The 27,707-nt window shown below is 28.0% G+C and overlaps 1 protein-coding gene across 5 annotated transcripts in view; it reads right to left on the bottom strand.

Annotated features, from left to right (window-relative positions):
* Positions 1-27,707, bottom strand: part of LOC107442263 (homeobox protein orthopedia) — an 83,297-nt gene that overhangs the window by 28,916 nt on the left and 26,674 nt on the right. For 3 of the 5 annotated variants that reach the window (XM_043043187.2, XM_043043184.2, XM_043043186.2), the window contains exon 2: positions 27,200-27,504. In XM_043043187.2, coding sequence (XP_042899121.1) covers positions 27,200-27,504 — 305 coding nt within the window. The remainder of the gene's footprint in view (positions 1-27,199; positions 27,505-27,707) is intronic. The other 2 variants (XM_043043188.2, XM_043043185.2) reach the window with 1 other exon arrangement.

Raw genomic sequence — 27,707 nt, 5'->3', positions numbered from 1 at the left:
ATAAATAAATCAGACAGTTCTAGAAATACTGATCACTGCAATGAAATGATAAATTAAAGGATTTGTGTCGATGTAATGATAACTCACATTCCATATTGTTTAGAAGTGAGTTTATGATGAAAAACACAATGATCCTTGTGTTATGAATAAGACGTTTCCGTGTATTTTGCTACGTTTCTGTGTATTTTGCTTTTTGTAAAGCACCTCTCTAGAAACGGTATTAAAATCATATTTTGATGTGAAAATATCTCTTTTGCGAAAAAGTATGAATTGTCTATTTATTTTTCTATCCTCTAATAATTGGTAACGAAAACGGACACATTTTTTGAATAATTTTTTTTTTGCTCTTCTAAAAATTAATTAGCACAAAGTTTGAAATAATTGGTTAAACATTTTGCATAAAAATAAAAATTCGAAATATTTTTTTAATTTTTTTTAATGAAAAACCATAAGCGTATACGCATATGTATTTTAGATTATAAATAAACAGTATGGTTAAATTTAAGTGAGCAAATATATTTGTACCAAATTTAAAAATGTTATATTTTTAATCTGAGTTTTTTTCATTATAAAAAAAGTAGATATTAATACATAAGGAACATTCTTCATCCCTAAATTACACTTTATATGTATAACTTGCCTTTCTTTTACTTGCAGCTTAAAATTTTTACACCGAAAAATCTCTGTAGAAGTTGCTTTTCCTTTATACGAAGATAACTGTTGGAAAGCTATTAAACGCAATATATCATAAACTTAACACTTATTTTAAATATCAATTATTAAAAGTAAATAGTATGAATGAACTTAAAAGAACGAGCATCAGATTTAAAAATACTAAATTCAAAATTTAAATAGATTATTTTTCTAAAAAACAACTAATACCCATCTACTTCTACGATGGTTTTCATCTTCACTTTAGGCCTAACGACTCCAACAGGCCGATCTGCAAAGGTAAGTTCTACGTCGTATACGTTACCCTGGAAGCTCACTGGTAATAGGCCCCTTAGGCCTAGGCCCAACATGTCCGTCTTCTTTACGTGGTCCAATATAAATTTTATGGGTCAATATTAAGGTAAGATATCGGGTCATGTGTTAAAACAAAATATTGACTACGAATTTCCTCATTTTAAAGCTATTCAACACACTATTATATATATACATAATAACCTATAAGGCCATATTGTGTACCCCCTAATAGGCCTATAATTATTTCTTCTCGTATTGTACACTAGTACTCGGTAATATAATACGTGGTCTAATCTAAATATTATGGATCAATATTAAGGTAACTTTCTTTAACTGTAAAAACTTAATTCTTATTGGTGAAATTTATATTTTGACTTTCGCAATTTAAACTTTTTTCTCCGAAGAAACTAAGTAAAGGTTATTATTTTATAAGAAGATAACTGCTGGAAAACTACTTTACGCATTATAATAAATTTCATACTTTCTTTAGATCCTAATTATTAAAATTATACAGTATGGATAAAATTAAATGAGCAAAAATGAGTTGCATGAATAATGAATGATTAAAGTAATATGTATCAGTATATTGTGATGGGGATTGAATCTTTACAAACAAAAATATATACTAGCATCAGACTTAAAGGTACTAAATTTTAAATTTAACGAGAATTTTTGCTAAAAAAACAGCTATTAATATGGAACGTTCTTTAACTATAAAAACTTACTTCTTATTGGTAAAACTTATATTTTTACATTTGGTATTTGAACTTTTTCTCCGAAAAATCTCTGTAAAAGTTACTTTCCCTTTATACGAAGATAGCTGTTGGAAAACTACTTTACGCATTACAATAAGCTTTATGCTATTTTAGATATCAATTATTAAAGTTAAACAGTACGGATAAAATTATGTGAACAAAAATGAATTGAATAAAGAATGAATGATTAAAGTAATATGTTATATATCAGTATATTATGATGACTTTATTAAAAAGAATATACTAACATCAGATATAAAATTACTTAATTTTAAATCTAACAAGAATTTTTTTCTCTAAAAAACAACTATTAATATGGAATCTTTTTTTAACCATAAAAACTTACTTCTTATCGGTAAAACTTATATTTTTACATTTGCAATTTAAACCTTTTTACTGTTGAAAAACTACTTTACGCATTATAATAAATTTTATACTTTCTTTAGATATTAATTATTAAAATTATATAGTATGGATAAAACTAAATGAACAAAAATAAGTTGAATAAAGAATGAATGATTAAAGTAGTATACATCAGTATATTATAATGGTGAATTATTCTTTATTAAAAATATATACTAACATCAGATTTAAAAATATTAAATTTTAATTCTAACGAGACTTTTTTTCTAAAAAACAGCTATTAATATGGATTTTTTTTAATCATAAAAACTTACTTCTTATTGGTAAAATTTATATTTTTACATTTGCAATTTAAATTTTTTTCTCCAAAGAATCTCTGTAAAAGTTACTTTTCCTTTATACAAAGATAGCTGTCGGAAAACTACTTAACGTAATGAAATAAACTTCATGATTATTTTTTATATCAATTATTAAAATTAATAATTATATATTAATATTAAACAAATTATTAAAATTAGTAAATTAAGAGATACATGTTTTTTTTTATTTTTGTGAAAATCTTTACCCCAAGTTTAAAGGTTAAAAACTAAAAATCTTCCAGAATTTTGAGAAAAACACATCTNAGCACTTATTGCAGCGCGTGGTGGCTGCACCAAATACTGATTTCGGACGCTTAATTTGTTTCTTTTGTTTTGAAAATTTCATCATTTATTTGTATCAGTGCAAGTCGTTTCTGCATTAAATTTCATTTGATTCTGATGATTCTTTCATGGTGTTGCATTTTCTACAAACAGCAGTTTATATATACATACATAATAACCTATAAGGCCACATTGTGAACCCCCTAATAGGCCTATAATTATTTCTTCTCGTATTGTACACTAGTACCCGGTAATATAATTCGTGGTCTAATCTAAATATTATGGATCAATATTAAGGTAACCTTCTTTAACTGTAAAAACTTAATTCTTATTGGTAAAACTTATATTTTGACTTTTGCAATTTAAACTTTTTTCTCCGAAGAAACTACGTAAAGGTTATTATTTTATAAGAAGATAGCAGTTGGAAAACTACTTTAAGCATTATAATAAATTTCATACTTTCTTTAGATATTAATTATTAAAATTATACAGTATGGATAAAATTAAATGAACAAAAATGAATTGCATGAATAATGAATGATTAAAGTAATATGCATCAGTATATTGTGATGGGGATTGAATCTTTATAAACAGTACTTTTAGTACTGTAAATTTAGTACTTTTAAGTTTGATGCTAGTATATTTTATACTAGCATCAAACTTAAAAGTACTAAATTTTAAATTTAACGAGATTTTTTGCTAAAAAAACAGCTATTAATATGGAACGTTCCTTAACTATAAAAACTTACACCTTATTGGTAAAACTTATATTTTTACATTTGGTATTTGAACTTTTTTCTCCGAAAAATCTCTGTAAAAGTTACTTTCCCTTTATACGAAGATAGCTGTTGGAAAACTACTTTACGCATTACAATAAGTTTTATACTATTTTAGATATCAATTATTAAAATTATGCAATATGGATAAAATTAAATGAACAAAAATAAATTGAATAAAAAATTGATGATTTAAGTAGTATGCATCAGTATATTATAATGGTGAACGATTCTTTATTAAAAATATATACTAGCATCAGTTAAATTTTAATTCTAACGAGATTTTTTTCTAAAAAACAGCTATTAATATGGAACTTTTTTTTAACCATAAAAACTTACTTCTTATTATAAAATTTATATTTTTACATTTGCAATTCAAACTTTTTTCTCCGAAGAATCTCTGCAAAAGTTACTTTTCCTTTATACAAAGATAACTATCGGAAAACTACTTAACGCAATGTTATAAACTTTATGATTATTTTTTATATTAATTATTAAAATTAATAATTATGCAATAATATTAATAATTTTAATATGAATTATTAAAATTAGTAAATTTATAGATACATGTTTTTTTTTATTTTTGTGAAAATCTTTACCCCCAGTTTGGAAATACTTTTTGGATGGAAATACTTTTTAATACGATGGAAATACTTTTTAATAAATGTTTTTCACTAAACGCTGACTTGTTTTGCGTTTTAATAATTCTGCACAAACTTTTAAGATATAAATATTTGTAGTGGTTATTTGCATCGAAGGTAAAAGTCATTCCAAAATCTTTGAAATAAGGTTATTTCCACAAGCTTTGAGCTTCAAAATCTTCTAGCACTAACAGTGAAGAATATATACCACAGAATTATATAACGCAAAGGTATATATTTCTGTAAAAACATGCTAATTAGAAGCACCAAAAAAAATTTATGTGTAGTGTGCAGTGAGCAAAGCAAAAAACGGGCCACGTTGAAAAAATTTTAAACTAATGATTGGATCTTTACGTTTTAGGACATCCTAATGGTTAGAAGGGGTTGATTTCAAACATGCTGATTAATAAGTACAGACGATATTTTAAGTTAATAAATCAGACACAAAAACGTGCTTTTTCTGAATAAACAAACCGTTTTTTTTTTGGCGAATCCGAATTTCTGACCCTTATAATATAGGAGATAATCGCAATCTGAGAAATATGGTCCTAATAGTTTGGTCAGGAGATCTCTCTAAAGTTTGGATCCCTTTATGTTAAGTTTATTTTTTGTGTATTTCGCTGTATCTCGAAAAATTTTTAAGCAAATTGAAAATTCTTTGCACACAATTATAAAATTCGTTTATCCAAAGATAATGCCATGAGAAAAATAACTCTTAGTAACTATTTATTATCTATTATTATTTTATTTAATAAATTTTGAATTGTAAGGAATGCAATTCTGCATCATTTTGAAGGAAATAATTTTACATGGCAAAATACAAAATTTTAGCAAAATCGTAATTGAATAGTTTCGGAGAAATTAAATTTTAAATGACTTTTTTAAAATTCAATTTCTTAGGAACATTTCAACCGATTTTGATCAAATTTTGTATTTTGCCGCGTAAAATTATATTCTTTGAAATAATGAAGAACATTTTTAGGCGTTACAATTCAAAATTACTTCTACAATTATTACATAAAATCAAAGAAATAATAAATAATTACTAAACGTTGCATGGAAAAGTTTTTTTTTGCTTGGAATTATCTTTAGATAAACAAATTTTATGATTAAATGCAAAAATTTTTCAATTCCCTTAAGAAGTTCTCGAGATACAGGGAAATACGCAAGAAGTAAAATGAACATTAAGCGGTTCAAACTTTGGGCCACCCTCTTTACCGAACTATTGGTTCCATATTTTCAGATTGCAACTACCCCCTTTTTTGGGGATAAGAATCGGAATCCATCGAAAAAAAGTGCGTATTTTTTCCGAGAAAATACGTTTTCGTGTCTGATTTCGTTCCTTAAAATATCGTTTGCACTTAGTAATTAGCTTATTTGAAGTCCCCCTCTCGAGCCATTAAGATTGAGTCCTAGAACGTGAAGATTCGATCATTAGATAAAAAGTTATTCTAGATTATATGTTTATTTTTTGAGCACTGTACGTATGTTGTGACCTTAAAATTGACAGTAAAATAATAAAAAACTGAAATTTTACACAAATTTTGTTAACATTTACTGCCTTTGCTAAAACCAGTCAAGTGCGAAAATTTCTGAAGAAGAGGCCTTAAATATAGCACAAACAATATCAATTTACAGATCTATGGTTATTGATCCATTTTTTATATAATATGGCACTAAAATTAAAGACTCGTACCTGAGTAATTTAATTCGGACATAGGTTTGGGGAAATTGTAAATTGCATTAAAAAACTGTGATCCAATAACAATCTGACGCTACCAACCTTACCCAAAGTGAACTTCAGTCTGTGTGTAAAATTTATAAAGAGGAAAAAAGGAAATGAGGCTAAACATACTCATTGCGATCAAAACAAGTAATATAATGTTCTTGATGAATTTTCTTACGCTGATTCAAATAAAATCACAACCAAGGTGATATATCTAATAGTTTAAAGTTGTTTAAGTTTGATATAGAAACAGAGCAAATTATGATTCATAACATAAATTATGCGTTTGACATTGCTATCCAGGCAAGTGAAGTATTGATCCTAATGCATTTTTTAAGCAATCGGTAGGAGCATTTCAGTTCACGAACTATTTAAGAGTTAAAGTAAGTAAGTGCAAAGTCATAAATGCATAAATATTTGCTAACTTTGTGGAGGTAACGTAGTTAAGCCATTTCGCAAAAAGTATTGCCGTATGTAACTAAATGCGTTTTTCTCAAAATTTCAGATGATCATCAGTTTTAACGCCCCACACCCCTAAAAAAAACCTTTGAGAAAAGTGTTTTTCGCGTTAATGAAGTCCATTTTTCGCAGTTTGACATAAAAAACATATCACGAAAATTTCAACCAAATCAAAAATGTCAAGCATCTAAATTTAATCAGATATTTAAAAAAAACTCGGGTCTTAAAAAGTTTTTAAAGGTCTTGTGTAATTTGAGCTAGATTAAAAACAAATTTGTCATGTTCTTCTCGTCTATAAAAATACAGCACACATTTTATAAAAATAGTATATATTTAACTAATTAAAAAGCTAGCAAAGTTAAAAAAGATTTAAGAGAATGAGGGAAAGAAAAAATACTTGTCTTTTTATTAATAATTTTAGAAACGTATTTAATCCTTAAAATTAAGTTAAAATAAATCTTGGTTACGCTAAGCTGTTTTTTACACTGATGAGCGCTCTGTAAATGTTGCTTTTCCTTTATTGAAATAGACTTGTTGGGAAACTATTTTGCGTAGTTCAGTTAATTTTACCGAGGCGCTAAGCTGTTTTTTACGCAGAAGATCACTCCGTAAATGTTGCTTTTCCTTTACTGAAATAGACTTGTTGGGAAACTATTTTGCATAGTTCAATTAATTTTACCGAGGCGCTAAGCTGTTTTTTACACAGAAGAGCATTCTGTAAATGTTGCTTTTCCTTTATTGAAATAGACTTGTTGGGAAACTATTTTGCATAGTTCAGTTAATTTTACCGAGGCGCTAGACTGTTTTTTACACAGAAGAGCACTCTGTAAATGTTGATTTTCCTTTATTGAAAGAGACTTGTTCGGAAACTATTTTGCGTAGTTCAGTTTATCTTACTGTGCAGTGCAATTACAGGAATAGAAGGTTGTGAGGGAAAAACTCGTTTACACTCCTCTTGAAGTACATTCTGGTGTTTGAATTTAGTTAAGAGATTTGTGTTGTGAATATCAAAAATTCACGAAACGCCAAGTAGAGCATCGAGAGTAGTTTGTTTACAATCTGGAAAGAGTTGGCGAGAGTTAGTTGTTTCTTTTTCCATGCTGATATTAAAAACAAAAATTCGCTGCTAAGTATACATATATGCTTTAGTTGAGTAATGGGGATGATTGTATTTAAATTTTTAAAAAAATATCAGAATTGTATAAATTATTATGTAATAAATTGTTATGCAAAATTCTATTCATTTCAGTTCTGTTAAGCCTAGTTTGAATTCGTTTTAAGATTCTCTCTCCTCCTGAGTGCAATGAGTAAAAAAATTAATTTTATTTTAAAAATTTACGTATGTATGCATACTAAATTAATGGTTATTACTTAATACTGTATTGTAAAAANTTTTTTTCCATGCTGATATTAAAAACAAAAAATCGCTGCTAAGTATACATATATGCTTTAGTTGAGTAATGGGGATGATTATATTTAAATTTTTAAAAAAATATCAGAATTGTATAAATTATTATGTAATAAATTGTTATGTAAAATTCTATTCATTTCAGTTCTGTTAAGCCTAGTTGGAATTCGTTTTAAGATTCTCTCTCCGCCTGAGTGCATTGATTAAAAAATTAATTTTATTTTAAAAATTTACGTATGTAAGCATACTAAATTAATGGTTATTACTTAATATTGTATTGTAAAAATAACTTTACTTACTTTTATATATATCGCTCATGGGCTGCAATAGTGGCACAACTCAAAAAATCAGTTTTGAGATAAGTGGGTATAAAGTTTTCATTGCTAAGGAAAATGCATAAGAAATGCCTTAAACGAAGATTACCTTCAAGTTGAATTATGATTTGTGTTAGTATTGCTGCTGAAAGAATGTGTATTTTCATATTTACACCTGTTCTTAGTCCAAAACGCATGTTTTGTGAGTTGTGCCACTATTGCAGCCCATGAGTGATATCTTATCTTAATGTAATAAAATTTTTTCGTGTAATTGAATAACAAAAGGGTGGCGGCTACTTTACAATGCAACAAAAGTAAAATGAATAAACTTATTATCAAGAATGTAGAAACCTCTCGGGAGTGACCACTCTCTATTTCACAGTAAACTGGTCGTTATAAGAGATTTGTCCTTCTTAGTGTTTACTTCGATTGACTTCAAAATGTTATCGAGGGTACACGATTTTTCAAAAACGATTTTAAATTCAGTCAGTGTCATTTTTATGGAGATGAAAGGTCACTCGTGTTGTCATCGCGAAAAGTGGATGAATGAATAAAATTTACAGTCAATAAAAATGATCTTTTCTTATATAATTATGTGCAAAAACAAATCTACCTATAATAAAAAATATATATGTTTTAAATAAATAACCAATTATGCTTTTTGTTTAAGTTTGTTTTCAATTTCATATCATGAAAATTTGTTATTTTGTAAAAAATGAGAAGAGGTTTGTCTGTTTGAGATGCTTAGTTTTATTAAAAAAAATAAAACTTTTTTTCTAATATAATTTACAACTCTAAAAATATATCATTAGCAGCATCGTCGTTAATGCTCACTGATTGCAACATGAGGTTACAGATCTCTTTCAGAGTTTGTCAAAAAGAGTTCACTAAGTAAGAGCCTCACACGAACACTTTAAATGCATATTAATCTAGTTATTTGATTTGTTAATATTTTTTGTTTTGATATTTTTTCGTTTTTCCTAATTTGATCTTTTTCGCATTTGATGTAGAAGTTCGGTTGCTGGGAGAGATTTTGAGGGTCTTTCCTGAAAGTTTATTTCAACACTAAGTCTATGAAAAAGATTCTGTTCCTCCCAAAAGTGGTCGTAAATAGAAAAGATCGCTATATGGTCTTTTTTGGAAGTTTCACTGTATTTTTAATAATAAGCTTAAGCAAGTTTTTCTGTTCTTGGTTATTTTTTTTCTAACATTAAACATTATAAAACAACATCTAGATATAATACCAGTCTATCTTTACCGATGAAGTAATGCAAAACTGTAGAATTGAAAATATTTTGTAAATGAAATATTCAGGGCACATTAAATCTTAGTTTCATTCATTATTATAAGATTCAGCAAAAAAAAAATGCATATGAATATAAACTGGTCTTATGTTTTAATTTACTGCTACGAATGTAGAAATTATTTAAAAAAAATAATTGTTATAAAATTTCCAAGACTGTTGGCAGGAATTATAAGAAAAACTAAAAAAAAATCTATTTTTGCTTTTTATAAAAGCTTTTATAATGAACCAAGTGCACGTACCTCTAATTCTTCTCCAAAACTTTGTTTTTCTAGGAAACAAATTTATTCTTCACTTTCAAAGTCGTTACTCATTTCGCACTATTTGCTTAGTTCTTTTTTTTCCAACGTCAAAGTTAGGGGAAATTTTTCATACGACTTTCTTTTCTTCAACCGGAGAGTTGGCGAATAAATAAGAAGCAGAAGAATTGATTAAAACGCGAAGAAAACTGTAACCAAGCGAAGCGCTTTCACAATCTCTTCCAAATTATTCTGCTATTGCGGATAGAAGGAAAAGAGATAAAAGAAATAGCTTTTTTGTTTTTCCTTTCTTTTTTATTTCCTCCAAGTCAATTTTTTTTCTTCCTTAAAAGAAAAATGAGTTTCTCCTCGACGCACTCCTTTGGCTTCCCCGGTGTTCTTTAGCAAAACATACGAATTTTCATCCCATCTTTCTCTGCCCCATTCGGTTATTTACTTATTTTTTCCTGCGATTCGTTCGTTTTTTTTTTCCTAATACTGAAAGCGTTAATTTTTCATCATTAAGCTACAAATCCCCTGTCGAAAAGAAAACGTGCATGCGAATCTTTAGAAAATGATTTTTGTTCACTGGATGCCACTCTTTCAATTTTTTTTATTTAGTTTTTAGCTTTGAAATTTTTTTAAAGAAAAAAAAGCATATACGGAAAAAGAAACACAATAGGCATGCATATATGTTTCAAGATCCTTGGTGAGTTATAAATATTCAGAAAAATTGAGAAATTTCTTGTTCCGTGATTTCTGCTATTTTTTTTTTACTTATTTAATTCAATTTCTATCTACATTACAGGCAAGTAAAAAATTACAAACATTTACGATACAATCAGTTAGAGTCAAATAGACATAATTTTTTCCGGTTGATTTAATGTTGGAAAAAAGAATTTGAATCTTGAGTTAAAATAAATATTTGATTATCGCTAATTTTTTGTATCACCAACATGTTTTTATCATGGTATGTTTTTATACCATACGCAGTGCTATTTTTTTGAAATACGATACAAATATTTTCTTTTCCCTATTTTAGCAATTAGCATTTCTGAGAGTGTTTGTAAACTACAGTTTTCAGCATAAACCGAAATGAAAATAATAACTAATGAAACTAATTATTTAATCTTTATTGATATTAATTTAAGAATCTCTGGATTTCAAATTGTATTAACAGTGCAAAAAGCTTCTTTAATGAAAAGATTTCAAGAAATATTCGGTATTTAATTTAGTTTTTTTTTTAAGTCCAAGCAAAAAATCTCTTCCATACAATGAGATTTTTTATTTTTTTTCTGAATAAAAGCATATAGCAAAACACTGCCAATTAATACTGAAGTTATTCTTTCTTAATTGAGCAAAATATGGAATATGCTGTGAGTACTTTTTTCAGAATAGTAAAGTTAAATTTTTTTTATACCAATCTCATAATTTTGATTGTTAATATTTTATTAATTTAATAGTTCTTTGTAAATAATAAAGTTTGAATGAATGGCATTTTTAATTTTAAAAATAATAATACCATATAAAACAAGGCCAAAATGAACATATATTCTCATTATATAAGAAGATTAAAATCAACAATTTCTAATTACTATTAAAAATTTTTAGTCTTTATTACTAATAGTGTTGATTTTTATCTGTAAATGCAAAAATAAAAAAAAAATTTGTGAAAAAAAACCGTTAAAGAAGTGATTAATAAATTGATATGTAAGACTTGGCTATATTATAGTGATAAGCCTCTTGTCATGTCATTATTACAATAAGTATTTTCTAGCTTTTAAATTTCATTTAACTTTTAAATTTACATTTAATCCTCTGATTCTTTTCTAAAAAATAATTGTTGTTTTCGTTTTCCATATAGACGCTGATAAATGGAAATAAAATTAAAAAATAGATTTTTTTTAATAACTCATGACACATTAACATGAAAATTCACGTCTGTTAAAAGTTTATCCTAAATTTGAAACGTCTTTTAAGTTCTGTCTCTCGATAAATTATTTCAAACTTGAGAATCCTTCGCAGCGAAAATGTATAATTTTTGCCGCCATATGCCGTGAAAGAAGAACAATCTCCAAGTAAGGCTCAATAGAAATATAAATTAAGAAAACCAACACTTTATAAAATAAGGTATAAATTAATAGAAATATAAGTTAAGAAAATCTGCACTACGTAAATTAAGAAATAAATTAATAGAAACATAAATTAAGTAAACCTACACTATATAAATTAAGGTATACATTAATAGAAACATAAATTACGAAAACCTACACTATATAAATTAAGATATAAATTAATATAAATGTAATTTAAGAAAACCTACACTATATAAATTAAGATATAAATTAATACAAATATAATATAAGAAAACCTACACTATAAAAATTAAGATGCAAATTAATGGAAATATAAATTAAGAAAACCTAAGATATTTTAATAATAAAATAATTGGATTAAGGACCTTTATTTTCCATCAACGTTGTTTTTTTCTCCATAAATTGAAAAACTTAAGGTATAGTAAATAATCTAAAACATCTCAAAGATTGTAAAATAATTCTTCAAATTCAAAAAGTTTTTTTCGCCATGCCACTTTTTTTCCAAAGTAGGCATTTTTACATTATACTGTTTTTTAAGAATTCTTTGCGAACAGGTGTTTTCAAAGGCTTTGGAATTTATGCTAGATAAAAGCTCAATAAACTAAAATATTCGCCCCTATATCTCACCTACAGAACTCTAAATGACTTATGCAAAGAATTGCGATAGTTTCTGAAGCACTTTTTTTTCTATGAAGAGAAATTGAAATCAATTACTTAAAAACTAAGACTTAAAACTTTTATATAGGAAGCTAGATTTTATTACGCATAAGACAATTTAATGTCAATCATTAGAAAAACTCTTTACTTCTTGGAATGTAGAAAAGTTGTGTTAAAGTTCAATTTGAAATCAAAAGCATCGAATATATTTTACAGAAAATAGATTTTGAAAGGATTAATTTAAAATAGGTTGATACAGTCTTTATCCCAAGCATTAAGGTGGCAAAAGAGGAATCCTTATTCTCAGAGAAATAACTTTAAATTTGCATTTTCTCCCTACACAAAAAAGTGGGGAGGGGATTAGAAACGCGTTTGCTGATTTCCCTCAAAGGTTTAAATCCATACTATACTTTTAATTGGAGATAGTCGTATAAAACGTATAATTTTTTTAAAAATATTTCATTGATTAAAGTGAGAGAAATTTTCTTGCAGAAATAAAATGTTGCACTCGTTTTCTTCAGTAGTAGAAGTTTGTAATGATTCTACAGGATAGATCAAAGCTTGTGCGTATACCAATAGTATTAATTCTAAAAACTTTCAATTGTTATATCTAAATATATTCTAACAGTAATGATTTGTCAAATTTTTCTTTAAATATGTGAGTTAAATAGCAGAAGCAATGATTTAATGAGGAATATTAAATCATTGTTCTTGTTTAAACGTTATTTAAATGAGAGGATCAATTTTTTAGAAAAAAATTTCAAAATGCTTTTTGCACTTTTTAAATTTTTTTAAATTTTATTAATTTGTTTTTTTCTTTTTTCCAATAGATTTTAGTTAAGGAAATAAGGTTCTGACTTTATTTAAGCTCTGTATTTACGTTTGTATAAAAAAAGTTTTCTTCAAGCTCAAATAAGAAAAATATTCTGGTTAAATTGTCGTACTGTATGGTACTGACATCTCTAATTTAAAGCATAATTATAGCCAATAAAACCAAAATATGAAGAATTTAAACCAAAAATTTAGTAATTTTTACTTTTATATAGTAACAATATACCGGAAATTCCCAATTCCAATTTTCCAAATTATAGTTCATATTATACCACATTTAGTAAAAAATGCAAAAATTAAAAGTAAAATTAATCCATTAAATGGTTTTTATGCCGTGCTTTAAGGCATCATATTAAAATTAGCAAATTAAATTACATTTAACTAATTTTATCACCCATTATAAAACCATATTTTATTGTTAATTTTACCAAAACGCTCCGGTAAAAATTATCGAGTCTTTTGATGTTTCCTTAGAGTCTTGAAAACGGTACATTTTATAATATTCTGTAACTTTTAACCATATGTTTTTGCTTGGTGCAATAGTGTGCTACAGAAAATTCCGGAAGTTATCTTTAATCTTTGAATTTTATTTCCGAAATTTTTATTTTGTCATTTTATTTCAACTTTTTTAAAATTTGCTTTGAACAGAAAGTTAAAATAGCTAACTTAGTTAGATTCTGTATTTAAATCTGTATAATTTAAAAAGTTTCCCTCAAATCCAATTATGTGCTATAGAAAGTGTAGGAAATTATTTTAAATTTTCGAAGTTACGTGAACATTTCTATTTTATCTTTTCATTCTAGAAATCTTAACAAATAAATTTTGATAAAAAAAGTCAACCGAAAAAGGTTTTGAGCTAATTTATGCGCGGTATTTAGCATTTTGAAAGAATACTCTTTATTGTATAGCTTATAAATTTCTTGCAAACAAAGCAGAGCAATACAGAATACACAGTAAATTACATTAACTTTTGAAATTTTTAAAAAAAACTTAAATCGATTTTTTTTATTTTTGATATTTGTAATCATTTTTTGATTAAAAAGAAGTTTATTTTTCTTGCGATTGAGGGTTTTAAACTATTAGTAAATACTTTACTGATTCCGTCGAGGTAAAAAAATAATATGAATGGTGGGTTCATTCACGTCAACCTGGTACAAACACCATCAACGTTTAAATGAATTAAGTTTTCAATAGTCTTATTCCAATTAAAAATACAGCTACAAAATAATTCGTTTTTCAATATTTAATCAATAATCTCATTTTATTTATTTGCGTTTAGCATATTTCAGTTCATTCCCCTCTTTAAAGTACAACAAAGAAAAAAAAGAATTCCATATTCCACTAATTAATTACCTTTTCATAAACTGATATTAATAAAATTCCCGCAATTGTTTACGATATCAAGCATACAACATATTAGAGGCAGGAATGACACCTTGCGCCATATTCACTAAATTCTATCACCAAAGCGGATCAGTAAATTACCCGGGCAAAGTATCCATCACATCCCCCCTCCCCCAATGTGCATTAAGTATTTAAATCTCTGCCACCCTAGTAACACGAAACGCCAAAACACCCTTTCTAGTCAGGGTTTTGGAATCTGATGGCTATTCATTACTTTTCGGTGGCAGCAGTGCGGCCTGGATCATGATGTTCTCCTAGTCCTCCCTATCCAAAGTCGTGTTCCCTAATGGGCAGCCCATGTTCCCTATGCCCCGTCTGTCTGGACTACTGGAAGTGTCCCTTGGGAGGAAAATCATCCTCTTTTTGTTCGAGAATATTTTTTTCTCGCTCGACTAGAACCGCCTGTGTTTGAAAGTGTCTTTTCAACATAGTTTTTGACTCATATCCAGAGTTACAAAGCCTTCTAATGGAGAACGCGTGTTTTTACGGTTTTAAAGGCGACACTTATTGTGGTTAGTGTGTAATAAACGAGAACATTGCTGCCGCTGAAAATTGTGCTCTTTAGTGCGTATTGATTTCTTTTGGAAGAGAAACTCTTCTTTTAATGCATTATGGAGTGTTTTCTTTTTATTCAACTTAGTTATATTATTTAGGGCGGTAAACATGATTTAAAATGTTACGGAAAACTTTAAGCAATTACGTATGTTTTTCGATAGATGTTTTGGTTAATATTATTTGTATAAAGAGTATAATTTGAGTGCTTCGTTGTTTAACTTTATGCTAGGAATTTAAGTAATTTATTGACAAAATTTATCAATTTTAGTTTTTATCACATATATATATATCTTATGTAGCACTATAGACTCGGGCATTTCTCAATCTATTGGAAACAGTATTGCTATTATTCATTTTGTTATGTTGTCCTAAGTGTTAAAAAATTAGTTTTAAATTAAGTATTTATTTAAATTCATTTTTTTACGTTGTCTTAAGAAATAATTTAGCCGACCGTGCTATATAGTGGTCGGGAGCTGACCTCAAGCCAGGAAGGTCCCGGGGTTCAAATACCAGATAACCACTGGATTCTCTTTCGTTCTCTTCTTTGTACTATTTGTCCTTCTAACTATGGGAGCAACATTGTCTCACCTAATATGGTGCCCCTGAGAAAGTGGCCAATAAATTTGCCCTTCTCATACCCGAATGAAATGACAAAAGTGAATATCCGGGAGAGCATTGGAGAAAAAAGTTATGATTTAAATAGTGGTGAATACATTTTAAATACTTAAGTTATATCTTAAGTATTTATTAAAAATAATTTTGTACTTAGAGAGGTGCGTAAGTAAGTAGTACAGTGTGTAAGGAAGCATTGGGATGAGTTTTCTATTTCACGACAGAGTAGGAAATCCTTTTAATACTTTTGCCGACTATTGTGAAATGTCCGAAACTCGTAATTAGGTGGTTTGTGGGATTTAAAGACTACCGGATAGGTTTTTAATTATTTAAATTACTACTAAAATTCAATACATGAAGTGCTTTGACAATGTCTTAAAAATAGTTTAAATTAAAATTAAAGTACTTCCACGCCGGTGAAGCAGTAGGTAATAAAGGTGTTTGGATTGAAGAAGGAGTTGGAGAATTAAAATATTTAAATACGGTAGTGCCATGCATTTGCTTTGGTTACCATTAATGTTTATATGCTGTAAAAAATAATTTTAAAAGGTGACTTAGATAGTCGTCAAAAGTGTATAATTCAGTAATATTCCTCTACTAAAAAAATCACTAATTTAATGCTAAATACTTTTTACATTAGATGGTATTTCGCAATCGAGTGCCTTTAAAAAGGAAATGACAAGGCTGAGATTGATCAGAGTCTTAATTAAAGTGAGAAACACGCATGACAATAAATATTGTAAAAAGATTTATTTCTTTTAACCAACATTAAAAAAATTATTTTGTTTTCAAAGATGAAACAGTGGTTTAATACAAGATAATTTTCCTGATAGAATAAGACAGTGAATATTAAAGTCAATAGCATTGCTAGAGTTAATTTTTATGCATGTAGAGTTTTAGAAAAAGGATTCAAAGTTCACTAATTAATTAGTATATTTAAAGACGCGAAATAGAATAATTTAGATTGAGTCCAATAATTGGATCAAAAGTTACAGAGTGTGGTCAATTTATTTTTTAGCGAACAGTACATAATTAAATATACGATATCAAAAGCATTTATTTTCCTCTCTCTAAAAAATATAACCAACAATTATCAAACTTGTTACTTTTAAACACGTTTAAGCTTTTAAAATTATGATCTGCATCCATCTTTATAGCTAAAACAAGAAGTTTGGAAATTGGAATAAAGAAACGAAATTTTATTTTGAATTGGTATTTTTCTTGATTACAATTTAAGAGTAATATTTTATTTCATTTTATAAACCGGTGTTGAACAGCAGACCCAATTCTGAGTTTACGACTATCAATGTTCAACTCCGTAGCCTTGCAATTGATCCAACGCAGAAGATAAAGAGCTTTTGGAACAAGGATTCGGACAAACTAGCCCTCGTGAAGCACTTTTTGACGAGGCTAACCCGCATTTGCGTTACACATGGAGGAAAACCACGATTAAATCTCTCACGGTGATTGACCGGTGCAAACTGGGAACAGAATTCGTATTAACCAGCTACAGCTGCGTGATCTCATTGGGAGGCGAAATCTCTAACCCTGATCCACCACGGATTTAGGATTTATATTAATAAATTTTGAGTTAGCAATTACATTACCTCCGTTTTTTTTCTTTGCTAATTTTATTTATCATTTTTCTAAACTTTTTATGCCGAATATTTCTAATGAAATATTGAAATATTAAATAAAAAAATATCGATAGGAGCTTAGTTGCTGACCCGATGCACAGAGAAAAAGTACAATCAAAAGTACCAGAATATGGTACAATTTACTTCGTCTCTGATTCTATGGGAACAACAAAAAGCTCGGAAATTTTTACCGAAGCCCTTTGTCAATGATTTCGGCAAAATTGCAATAAAATATAATTTTATAATATCTATAAAATTTGATAATTTTTTCGCGATATCCTTAAACATAACATGAAAAACTTTTATTTGATTAAATTTAATTTTCAGTTTTCAAATTTCTACTAAATGTGTGGTAATGAGAACTATACTTTTGAAAAACAAATGTTTCGTGCAACCGTCACCATGGGAATTGAAAAAGTACCAAACGAATGGTTTAAATACCATATATTTTGGTTTTATTAACCAGAATTGAATTTTTTTAATGAAAAATGTCATTATCATGCAGTGTTAATTTTTCAAGAATTTTTTTTCTCCGTGTAAAAGTAGCATGCAAAATTTCCCACTAACTTATTTTTTGAAGTCCTATTAATAAGTAATTTCATTTTAGTCTGCATCTTAAAGTAGTCAATTTTAATAATTAATACTTTTTTAGCATGCGTTACTACTCACTTACAAATGAAAAGTTCTTACTAGACAACCATTTTGGCACAGAAAGAGAATTAATGAATTATATCTAATAAAAAAGCCATACTAAAATATTTTTTAAAAATTTTATAGGTACATCTTTTCTCACAATTCAGTTAGAAAAAATTGTTATAAAGTAAAACAATAAGAAAATGCTTTAAAGACATTTTTTTACACGTATTAAAATGTAGACATGTATGAATGCCTACATTTTATGAAAATGTATGACATTAAATGTATGACACTTCTAGAAAAAGAAGCTATTTTGACAGTCATTTCTAATTATTAAATAAAAATAATTTAATTAGATGAATAACATAATTTAATCCGTTTAGTACAAAAAAAATCCATTTTTTACAGCCACAACTCATAAAAACATTAATTATTTAGTTCAGCAAATTATATTTAAATAAGTATTTTGTTATCATTAACTATAAAGTAATAGTAAATTCTTAAAAAAAATGAGATAAAAATTTATGCAGACATAAGAAAGAATCTCTAAATAGCATTCAGTTAGTTTATTCATTATTATTATTTATGAATAAAATTATTCAAAAAAGACATTGATGAAAAATTCAAGATGCATAAAAATCCAAATAAAAATAATTATACATATAACTATGAAATCTTTCTTATTATTTTGCATTAGGTTTACTTTTCACTATTAATAAAATTGATAAATGTTTCTCAAAAAAACTGATGAAAGCAAAGACCAGCAAGGAGTGGCATACGAATTCCGCTCAATTGGGTATAATATATCCTACGTCACAGGTTGTGTTGTTCCTACTAAATTTAACCCATGAACGGCATTTTCTGCGAGCCTAACTTCAAGCCACAAATAAACAAACGAAGTGTTCGATCGTTTAAATAGCATGTCTTTCATCCCGGAGTGACTCAGCATATTTCGATTTGAAACTAAATGCAACTAAATAAACAACAACAACTAAAACAAATAACAACAACTACTAATAACTGTAACTAAATAAACAACAACTAAATTCCATTCGTTTAGCATTGCGTCATATGTTGTTCCTACTAAATCGAAGTAGTTGTGTTTTTTTCATATTATACCCAATTAAAAAGGACTCTCAGTAAGCTTGAATTGATTTCACTACATCTGTGGTTGAACCTGACTTAACTGTAACGTAACCGAGTTCGAGTTAATGATGGACGACCGACAAATTTCAACGGACTACTCATCTATCAAAGTAAGAGGAACATGAAAGTTAAATCCAATTCGCATACTTTGCAAGGTAAGTAAGTTTTTAATTATTGCTTACGCCATTTAATATTTCTGTTTTCTATGCACGGTGTTTTTAGTACGAAACTCTTGATTTAGCACATAGTTCTAGAATGGTTGTTTATCTTGTTCGATTTTTTAGTTGATTCACTTTTTTTTTAACTTCCCGGAGATACCTATTTTAAAGTGCGTTGCTTTAAAAACGTCTACAAAACAGATTTGTCATTAAAATTTTTACGGTGATTATTGAAAAGTGTAAAATGGTTCTTCTGATTGCAGAAAAAATGGGATTTTTAACAATTCTAACCATTATTGTATTTATAATTAAAATAAAAATTTCGGTTTTTATATCTCGGCATTTTATATAGCTATGTCTACACAAAAGCTTATAAAATAACGAAAAATTCTGCGTTTTTATGCATATTTTAGTAATTTTTACTGTCAGTTTAGAACACAGATTAAAAATAAATTAGTATTTATTGTGAGAAAAGAAATTATACTTTCCTTCTTATATTTTGGTACGTAGTGCTTAACATAAGCAAGCATTGAAATGCATTTATTTTCTTTAACTTTCAACAAATTTAAATATTTAATTGCATTTCACTGCAAGGTTAATTATTTATTCATTATTATGTCTAATTCTCATCATATAGAGTTATTGTCGGTAGAATATTAATTGACGGTACGAGCTTGGCGTGATTTTAAATGTTGGAGCCAAAATCAAAATAACGGCCATTGTCGCGAAAGCCTAAGCGAAGATTTCATATCTGCAGAAAATGTAAGTATTCAAAACTGTAGGCCGGGATAGCCTGGTCGGTAGGGTGCTGGGCCCATGTCCAAGAGGTCGTGGGTTCGATCCTCGCCGGCCGAACACTCCCCGTGTAGTAAATGGTGACTGATGCACGTTAAATCTGTCGAGTCTCAAAGTCCTCCATGTTCCCATAACAAATCAATACCTCTGGGGGTACTGATCCAGGAGTTTCCTTGTCTTCTGGATTGGTTCAAAATTACAAGGCTACGGAGTTGAACATTAGTAGTCATAAACCCATGAAATTGGGTCGGCTGTTCAACGACGGTTATAAAATAAAATAAAGTATTCAAAACAAAAGCAAGTATTCTGACAATGAAAACAATTTGTAATTATGCCTAAAAGTATTAGTATTATTTAAATCAAGCATTATTGTTGTTAAAATATTTGATTGCAAATTATTAATATTACAATTAATTTGAATTAAAGTCAACTGAAAATAGAAAAAAAAGAAAAAAGAAACAATAATAAAAAAAGTGAGCTTTATCTCCTCAAATGTGGCCAAATATGTACTGCACCGTCAACCACTCCTGCCATCTAAAACGAGTTTGAGGACATGTTGGTCGGCTTTTGCCTTTGCTTTCTCACTGTATAAATACCCTTTCGGCAAGACATGATGTCTCAGAGTCGAAGCTCCACTCAGATTTACTTCTTATCTTATTCACATACAGGGTGCCCACTAAAGCTTGGAACCAACTTTTTAACTACATGAAGGCTACAACTATAGTTATAAAAGTGACGCCTGTGCAAAGTGACTGTGTGCTACAAGGTGGTATCATTTACAGCGTCACCTGGTGGAAAACTTCGGAATTGTTTCTATCTCGAAAAAGGTACAAGATAGAGAATAAAAGTTAAATTGAATTACAAATTTCCGAGCATCACCAATTTAGTACCAAAAAAAAAAAAAAAAAAAAAAAAAAAAAAAAAAAAAACTTTTGAACGTCAATGTGAAAAACTGAATGCATGAAATGCGGTTTTATGTTTCGCAAATTCTTGTACTATGACGTCATGACACGATTTTAGAAAGAAAAAAAAAAACAATTATTTAAAAATGGCTTTAATATTGATGTTCAAAATCATCCCCGTCAACTACAATGCACACGTTTGGATCCTTTCTTGAACTTTGCATTGTATTCTACAACTTTGTAATTTCTTTTTATTTACTCTTCCTTATTCCGTTTTCCTGATAGAAACGTTAAATCCATTGTTTTCAGCCATCTAACTCTGTAAATGGTGCTATCTTATAACATATAGTCCACATCACTATACCAAGACACCACTTTTATTATTACAGCTGTAGCGGTTCTGCAGTTAAGAAAGACGATTCCAAATTTTTTGGGCACCCTATATATATTATATTGTATAGATATTTTTACAAAGTTTTTGCTTTATTTATGCAAATTAGGTTGAAGAAAATAAAAAACTCCATGATTTAGATTTTTCCTTTTCGAAAATATAAATTGATCAAAACGTAATGAAGGGAAATTTTGTAATTAGTTCTGAAGGAGTTGAACTTGGTAGACCTGATACTTTCATTGATGTTGTTTGCCTGTTGATTTCATTATATTACGCATTAAATATCTCATATTTACTAGCTGTGTTGAATTTCTTCAGAGCAGCAATTTTAAAAAAAATGCGGTTGGAGCATATCTTAAAAAGTACAAACTTTGATGAAAAAAATTAAGATAAATTTAATTTTTTTAAACAATGGATCTAATTGTTTAATAGCTATAATTTAATAGTTTTCGTTTTATTTAAATATTTTTTTTTGCACAATTTTATTTTTCTGTGGATTATGTTTTCAGAGATACCTCAATTTAGAGCAATCTGTTATTTTCCTCATGCCATTTTTTTAAATCATTCAACCATCACAAATTGAGTTTTGAGTTTGAAGAGTTCTTAGACCAGGAAAAAAATTTTTTTTCATGGTCTTGGAAATCTTAGATTCATTTCCAATTATCATCTATCTGCAAATCTTTTTAAATTCTTCTCAAAGATCGGTTTAAAACTTTAAAAATATTAAGTCTGGGATATTTCTTTGCTTTTATAGTTACAAATTAATTATTTAATTTTTTATTAATCTTATTCATTTCTTAAATTATTTATTGTTAAAAAGTTCTTTAATAATTGCCATAGGAAATTAAGAGAATTCGCAATAAATATTAGCTTGAACTGAATACAAATTAAAGGCATTATATGAGATTTACGAAATTAATGAGATTAAAGGATTATTTTCAATTTTCAACATTTGAAAAATAATTTTTTAGTAGACTCGAGATTCAAAATTTATGGAACATGCTATAACATTTATTTTTAAATTTTATGAAATTAAGTACTTTTAATTTTTTAATTTAATTACATAACTTTTTTTAAAAATATTTGCAAGTTAAAAAACAAGAAGCACTTACTTAAATATTTGACAGAAAATAATATTCATTTACAAAACTATAAAAAATTCTGATTTTTGCCTACATTTCTGAGACGGTGTGTAAGATTAAAAGAAAATTTATTCGAATACTTTTATCAGTTTATTATGTCAGAGAAAAAATTGAAATATTTACACAAAATTTAACTTAGTGCCACAGTTAATTTGAACTATTTTTCAAAAAACAAATTAAATTTTGTTTCTAAAATTTTTATTATTATATTAGATTGACATGATGGTTGTAATTGGGCTTTTGATTTTACTGTAAATGATTTGTTACTGTACATATTGTAAAAGTTTCTTGTAATAAAATGATGCCATTAGCTAAGAATATCTATTTTTTTTCCTTCTGTATGGGCTTTATGTTATTGTAAAATCTGCCTTCATACCGTCTGCTTTAAATATTTTTCTATTGTAGTTATATAACATAAATACTTGAATAATTAAATTTGCTTTTGATTGCGATTTGGTTACGAATGAAAAATTACAGAGCTGCAGGGGAAGGGATAAACTACTGCTATTTACTTATTAAAATTCTTATTAAAGAAGCAGATTTAAGAAGAATATGTTTTTATTCCATCAATTACTTAGAATTAAAAGTACAATGTGGGAAAAAATATAACCTTACCGTTACTGTATTTTTTTTCTCCCTACTAAGCGTATGTTCTTTTACAATTTTTTAGTTAAGTCTACCATTAAAAAAAACTACTGAGATAGGCATATGTATCATATAATGAGTATTACTATTTAAATAGAATTGATTATGTATTAGTGATGAAGAAAGGGGCAAAGTGATTGTCATGATTATTTCAAAAGTTTCAAAATATTTGATTGAATTAAGCAATTATTTATTTCTAAAATCTAATTTAGATCTTCAAAAGTAATAACTATTTCAATTAAGCTAATAGAATAATAATTATAAAATTTTTTGCGTATCACCCCTCCCTCTTTTTAATATTTCATCATACAAAAACAATTTCAGAGTTAATAATTCCAGTACCTGTAAGGTAGACAAAGTTTTTAAAATTTAATACCAACTTATTATACATAATATTGCCTCAGTTATTCTTATGAAAAATGTTTTTTTTTAATATATTTAAATTATTGATGATCGATCAATTTATGAAATTCTGCATTTAAAAATGTTTTTCAACGTTAAACAACTGGACTATGCGTAAAAGAAAATAGGATAAATACATTTAAAAAACATGGTTTAATGTTTAACTAAGCGAATGTAAATTTAGCTTTCAACCAATATAAGAAATTTGGTGCGAAATTCTACCATTGCTGTGGTGTTCCTAATTATATAAAGGTCCTATATTAGTTCCTGGGTGTTCCCAAAAGCACTATTGTAGTTAAACATTGAACTAAATCCTATGTTTTCTTTTAGACCAATGTTTCTTTAAAACTAGTTTGTATTATAGCTTGAAACGTGGTTCAGCCTTTCACTGTAAAATTGGTATGAGCAAAACATTAAGCTTTGTTCAATCTTTCACCTAAAATTTTGTCAAAAGTTGAACCTGGTTCAACCGTCTCACTGAAAAATGGGCATAAAGAAACACTTCTGATTTAGTTCAACGTTTAACTGCAACAGCAGTCGTATTTCTTCCAACCCCACGACATTTTTAGAACTTCGCATCAAGTTTCTTATAATATTGGATGCAGCTAAATTGGCACCAATTATTTGGTAAAACGTTGAACCTTATTTTAGATGGTGTTGAAAGGCCATTCAAATATTACCTAATCATGTTCTTGGCAATTTTGGAATCCCCTCACCTCTCTTGGCTAAAAATAAGGCAAGCGCAAACTCTCTCTTGATTATGCAAGAAAATCGTAACGTTTTTAGATTAACTTTATGAAACTAATTTTTTTTGGATAAAATTCAAATAAAAGAAGCATAAAAAAATATACGTTTCAATTCTTTTTATAAAATATTGAATAGAATATTTATTAGTAACCTTTTGTTTTCCTTGTAAGAATATTTTTTTCTCTGAAAATCTTCTAAAAATATTTTTTCTAATTTTTCTTTCCTTGAATTTAATTTATATTTTTCCGTGCGTAATTTTTCGTAACATTTTAAACATTTCGTTAAAATTATATAATGCAACAACAAATAAATTTTATACGAACAAATAAATTTTAAACATTTTCGTAACATTAAAAAAAAAATTATTTTGTGCTTTCGAAAATTTAAAAAAAGGATTTTGATGTCTTATGTAGCCATTGCTTATACCCTTTCCCCCACATTGTAAAAAAATTACAAGCATTCATCATCGTTAGGTGATTAAGCAATTTTTGAACGGCCTTTGAACAAGCCAAACTGATATGATTCTGGTTTATCTGCTTATGAATATATAAAAAAAAGAGGATATGTCCGTAAAATAAAAATTTAAAATTAAGCATAAAACCTATATTTATAATATACTTAACTTCAATTTTATTGTGTTAGACATATTTCACTTAAAATAATCAAAAATACTTTCGAAACATAGTCCAGTTAGAACTATCAAAAACCCTATCAGAATGAAGTCCCAATTTTTTTTGGTAAGAAAATAAGATTTTCGATGCATATTTTTATAATTATTTTTCCTTCTTTTTTACAATTCAACTTTTTTTTGCAATCATTTTGATGAAAAGAAAAATACGCTGCAAAACATTGCGGATCGAATAATGATAACCGTAAAATCTCTTTTTACCATATAATTTTCAGAAAAGAAAATCTTATATACCGTAATTTATTTACAGTAATATTTATTGTAAAATAACTGAATCACTGCAATTAAATAAATATTACAGTGAAAACGGGGTATAGTATGATAAAAACGGATTTCACGGAAAAATGGATTTTACCAATGCTGCACTCAGGGTACTAGTGCTTTTGACCATAATTTGGAAATCCGGAATTTTTCAGGGTATAATGCATTTATTACAAAAATAGTTCTAAGTAAGTTCTATTGGTTGATTTTTTGGGATATGTGCCACAACAACCAAAATTTTAAACTGTCTCATTTTATCCCCGAATCCAGTGAACATATATTTAGTAGTAAATGAGTATATGCTTATCAGTCAAACGTTGACATAATGGAATTGATTTAATTAGTCGATTGCTTCATGTAAGTCTCGAATGATTATCAACTAAAAATCTATCTTATCAGCCTACGGTGTACCGAGATTCGTTTCGTTCATCAAGTTTTTCATATTATCTTCGATTGACTAATCTACTGAATATATATTTATTGGAATAGTCATATTTACTAGTGTAGTGCAAAATTCAATTTTGATCGAAACTTATCGCAAGTGCAACTTTAATTGCTTTTATTTTTTCGAATTTTTCTCTTTTTTTTGTATTAAATAATAAAACTTCCTTTATTGTTACAGAGGAAATTTTATTTGGTTGTCCCTCACTCTCAGAAATAAAATTCTCATTTTTGACGATTCAGCAATCCTTGAGTTGTTATTCGTTAATTTTGAGAATCATTTCATAATGAACTCACTTGGTTTGAGACGAAATGCGAACTAGGAAATATATGACGAAAATGTTTCCTTAACTCGAAACCTCATCGTAAAGCATTGTGGGAAATTGTTAACTAGGAAGAAGACTGCTCGATCGAAGATAAAGTGAAGAAATTAACCGACCATCTTGTCCGGCGGTCAAAGAGAGGACCTTGTAACAGGAAGATCCCGGGTTCGTATCCCGCTTGGAAATAGGTGTAATTTATCGCTCTGCCCAATCTGTTCGTCTTACATTGTTGGGGTGACATTGATCAACCTATAAAGTGCCCACGATATATTGATTATTATAAATGTTAGATACATTATGCACTACTAGAATTTTTTTCTTTGGAAAATTGAATGATGAAATATTTTTTTTAATTTTGACGAAATTCGTTTCCGAGAAGAAGTGACGTTAGTTAATTTGTCACTTTTTTGATGAAGTGTTTGCTTGGATCATATATCAAGAAATGGTTTCGTCAAAAGCAAAGAAAATTTTGTGACATTTGAGAAACCATTTCTTACAGGGCGATATTTCTATTTTATAAATTCTTGCTTGAGTTGATGTCCAAAGTAGCGAGAAAGAAAGAGAAGAAGAAAGAGAGAGAGGAAGAGAGGGGGAAAAAAAGAGAGAAATTAGATGTCACTAGATATACTGGATAATATTTAAACTGAGATTTTAGAAACTATAACAAACTTGATTGTAGAGAAATAAGAAGAGTCCCATTTGGACTGTGGTATAAAGTTATCGTTAAAGAGATAAAATTACTTGATTGAAGAGATAAAATTACTCGTTAAAGAGATAAAATTATGATATTTATTTCTTCTTATCATATCACTCTGTTTACAAAATTTAATTTTTTTAAAAAAAAAAATCCATTTATTAATTTTCTCCTCTATGTAATCGCTTACTTCGTTACGATTAGTATATTAGCAAAATTTTCGTATTACAGAATAATAATTATATATTTTATAAATAAAATAACTTTTACTTTTCTTTTAAAAAAATATCGTCTTTTGAGAAACAGACAATAAGGAATTTGAAGTAATAACGGGGTATGGTAAGCGGAGGGAGCAGTTGAGTTGAGCCCTCTAGTTTCATTTAAAAAAAAAAAGAAAAAGATATTTATTAGGCTTTTTATCGACAGTAGTAAACAAAAATCTAACCTGTACTCTGGATTCTGTGAGTCCTATACGCATGGCCAATTCTTCTCTCATAAATATATCGGGATAATGTGTCTTTGAGAAACTTCTTTCAAGTTCCTGAAGTTGTGCGGGTGTGAAGCGAGTCCTATGCCTCTTTTGTTTGAGGGGTTTGTCGTTGGACGGGGCATCACTGGTATTGGGGGCTCCCCCATGGCCCCCGGAATTGTGCAGGCCATCCAGGACCTGAAGACCTCCGCTCTCCCCGCCTGCACCACCGTTGCTCTTCACTAGGCCGGAATCTTCCTTTGAACCTAGAAGAGAAAAGGCTAAAATTCTTTATAGAGTTTAGTTCAAACCTACTAACTGCACAGCAAGAATCATAAATTAATTCCCTATCCTTTGAACCTAAAGTTTAAAAGATTATCAAAGAATCATCTTCCTTTGGACTTGAAAAAGGCTTAACTTGATCATGGAGTTCTGTTCCGACCTACTAACTGCACAGCAGAAAAAATATAAAAAATTCCATATC

This window comes from Parasteatoda tepidariorum, chromosome 7, assembly GCF_043381705.1.
Source record: "Parasteatoda tepidariorum isolate YZ-2023 chromosome 7, CAS_Ptep_4.0, whole genome shotgun sequence".
Classification (NCBI taxonomy): domain Eukaryota; kingdom Metazoa; phylum Arthropoda; class Arachnida; order Araneae; family Theridiidae; genus Parasteatoda; species Parasteatoda tepidariorum.
Note: the sequence above shows the minus strand (reverse complement) of the source record. Positions and strands in the feature narration are given on the sequence as shown.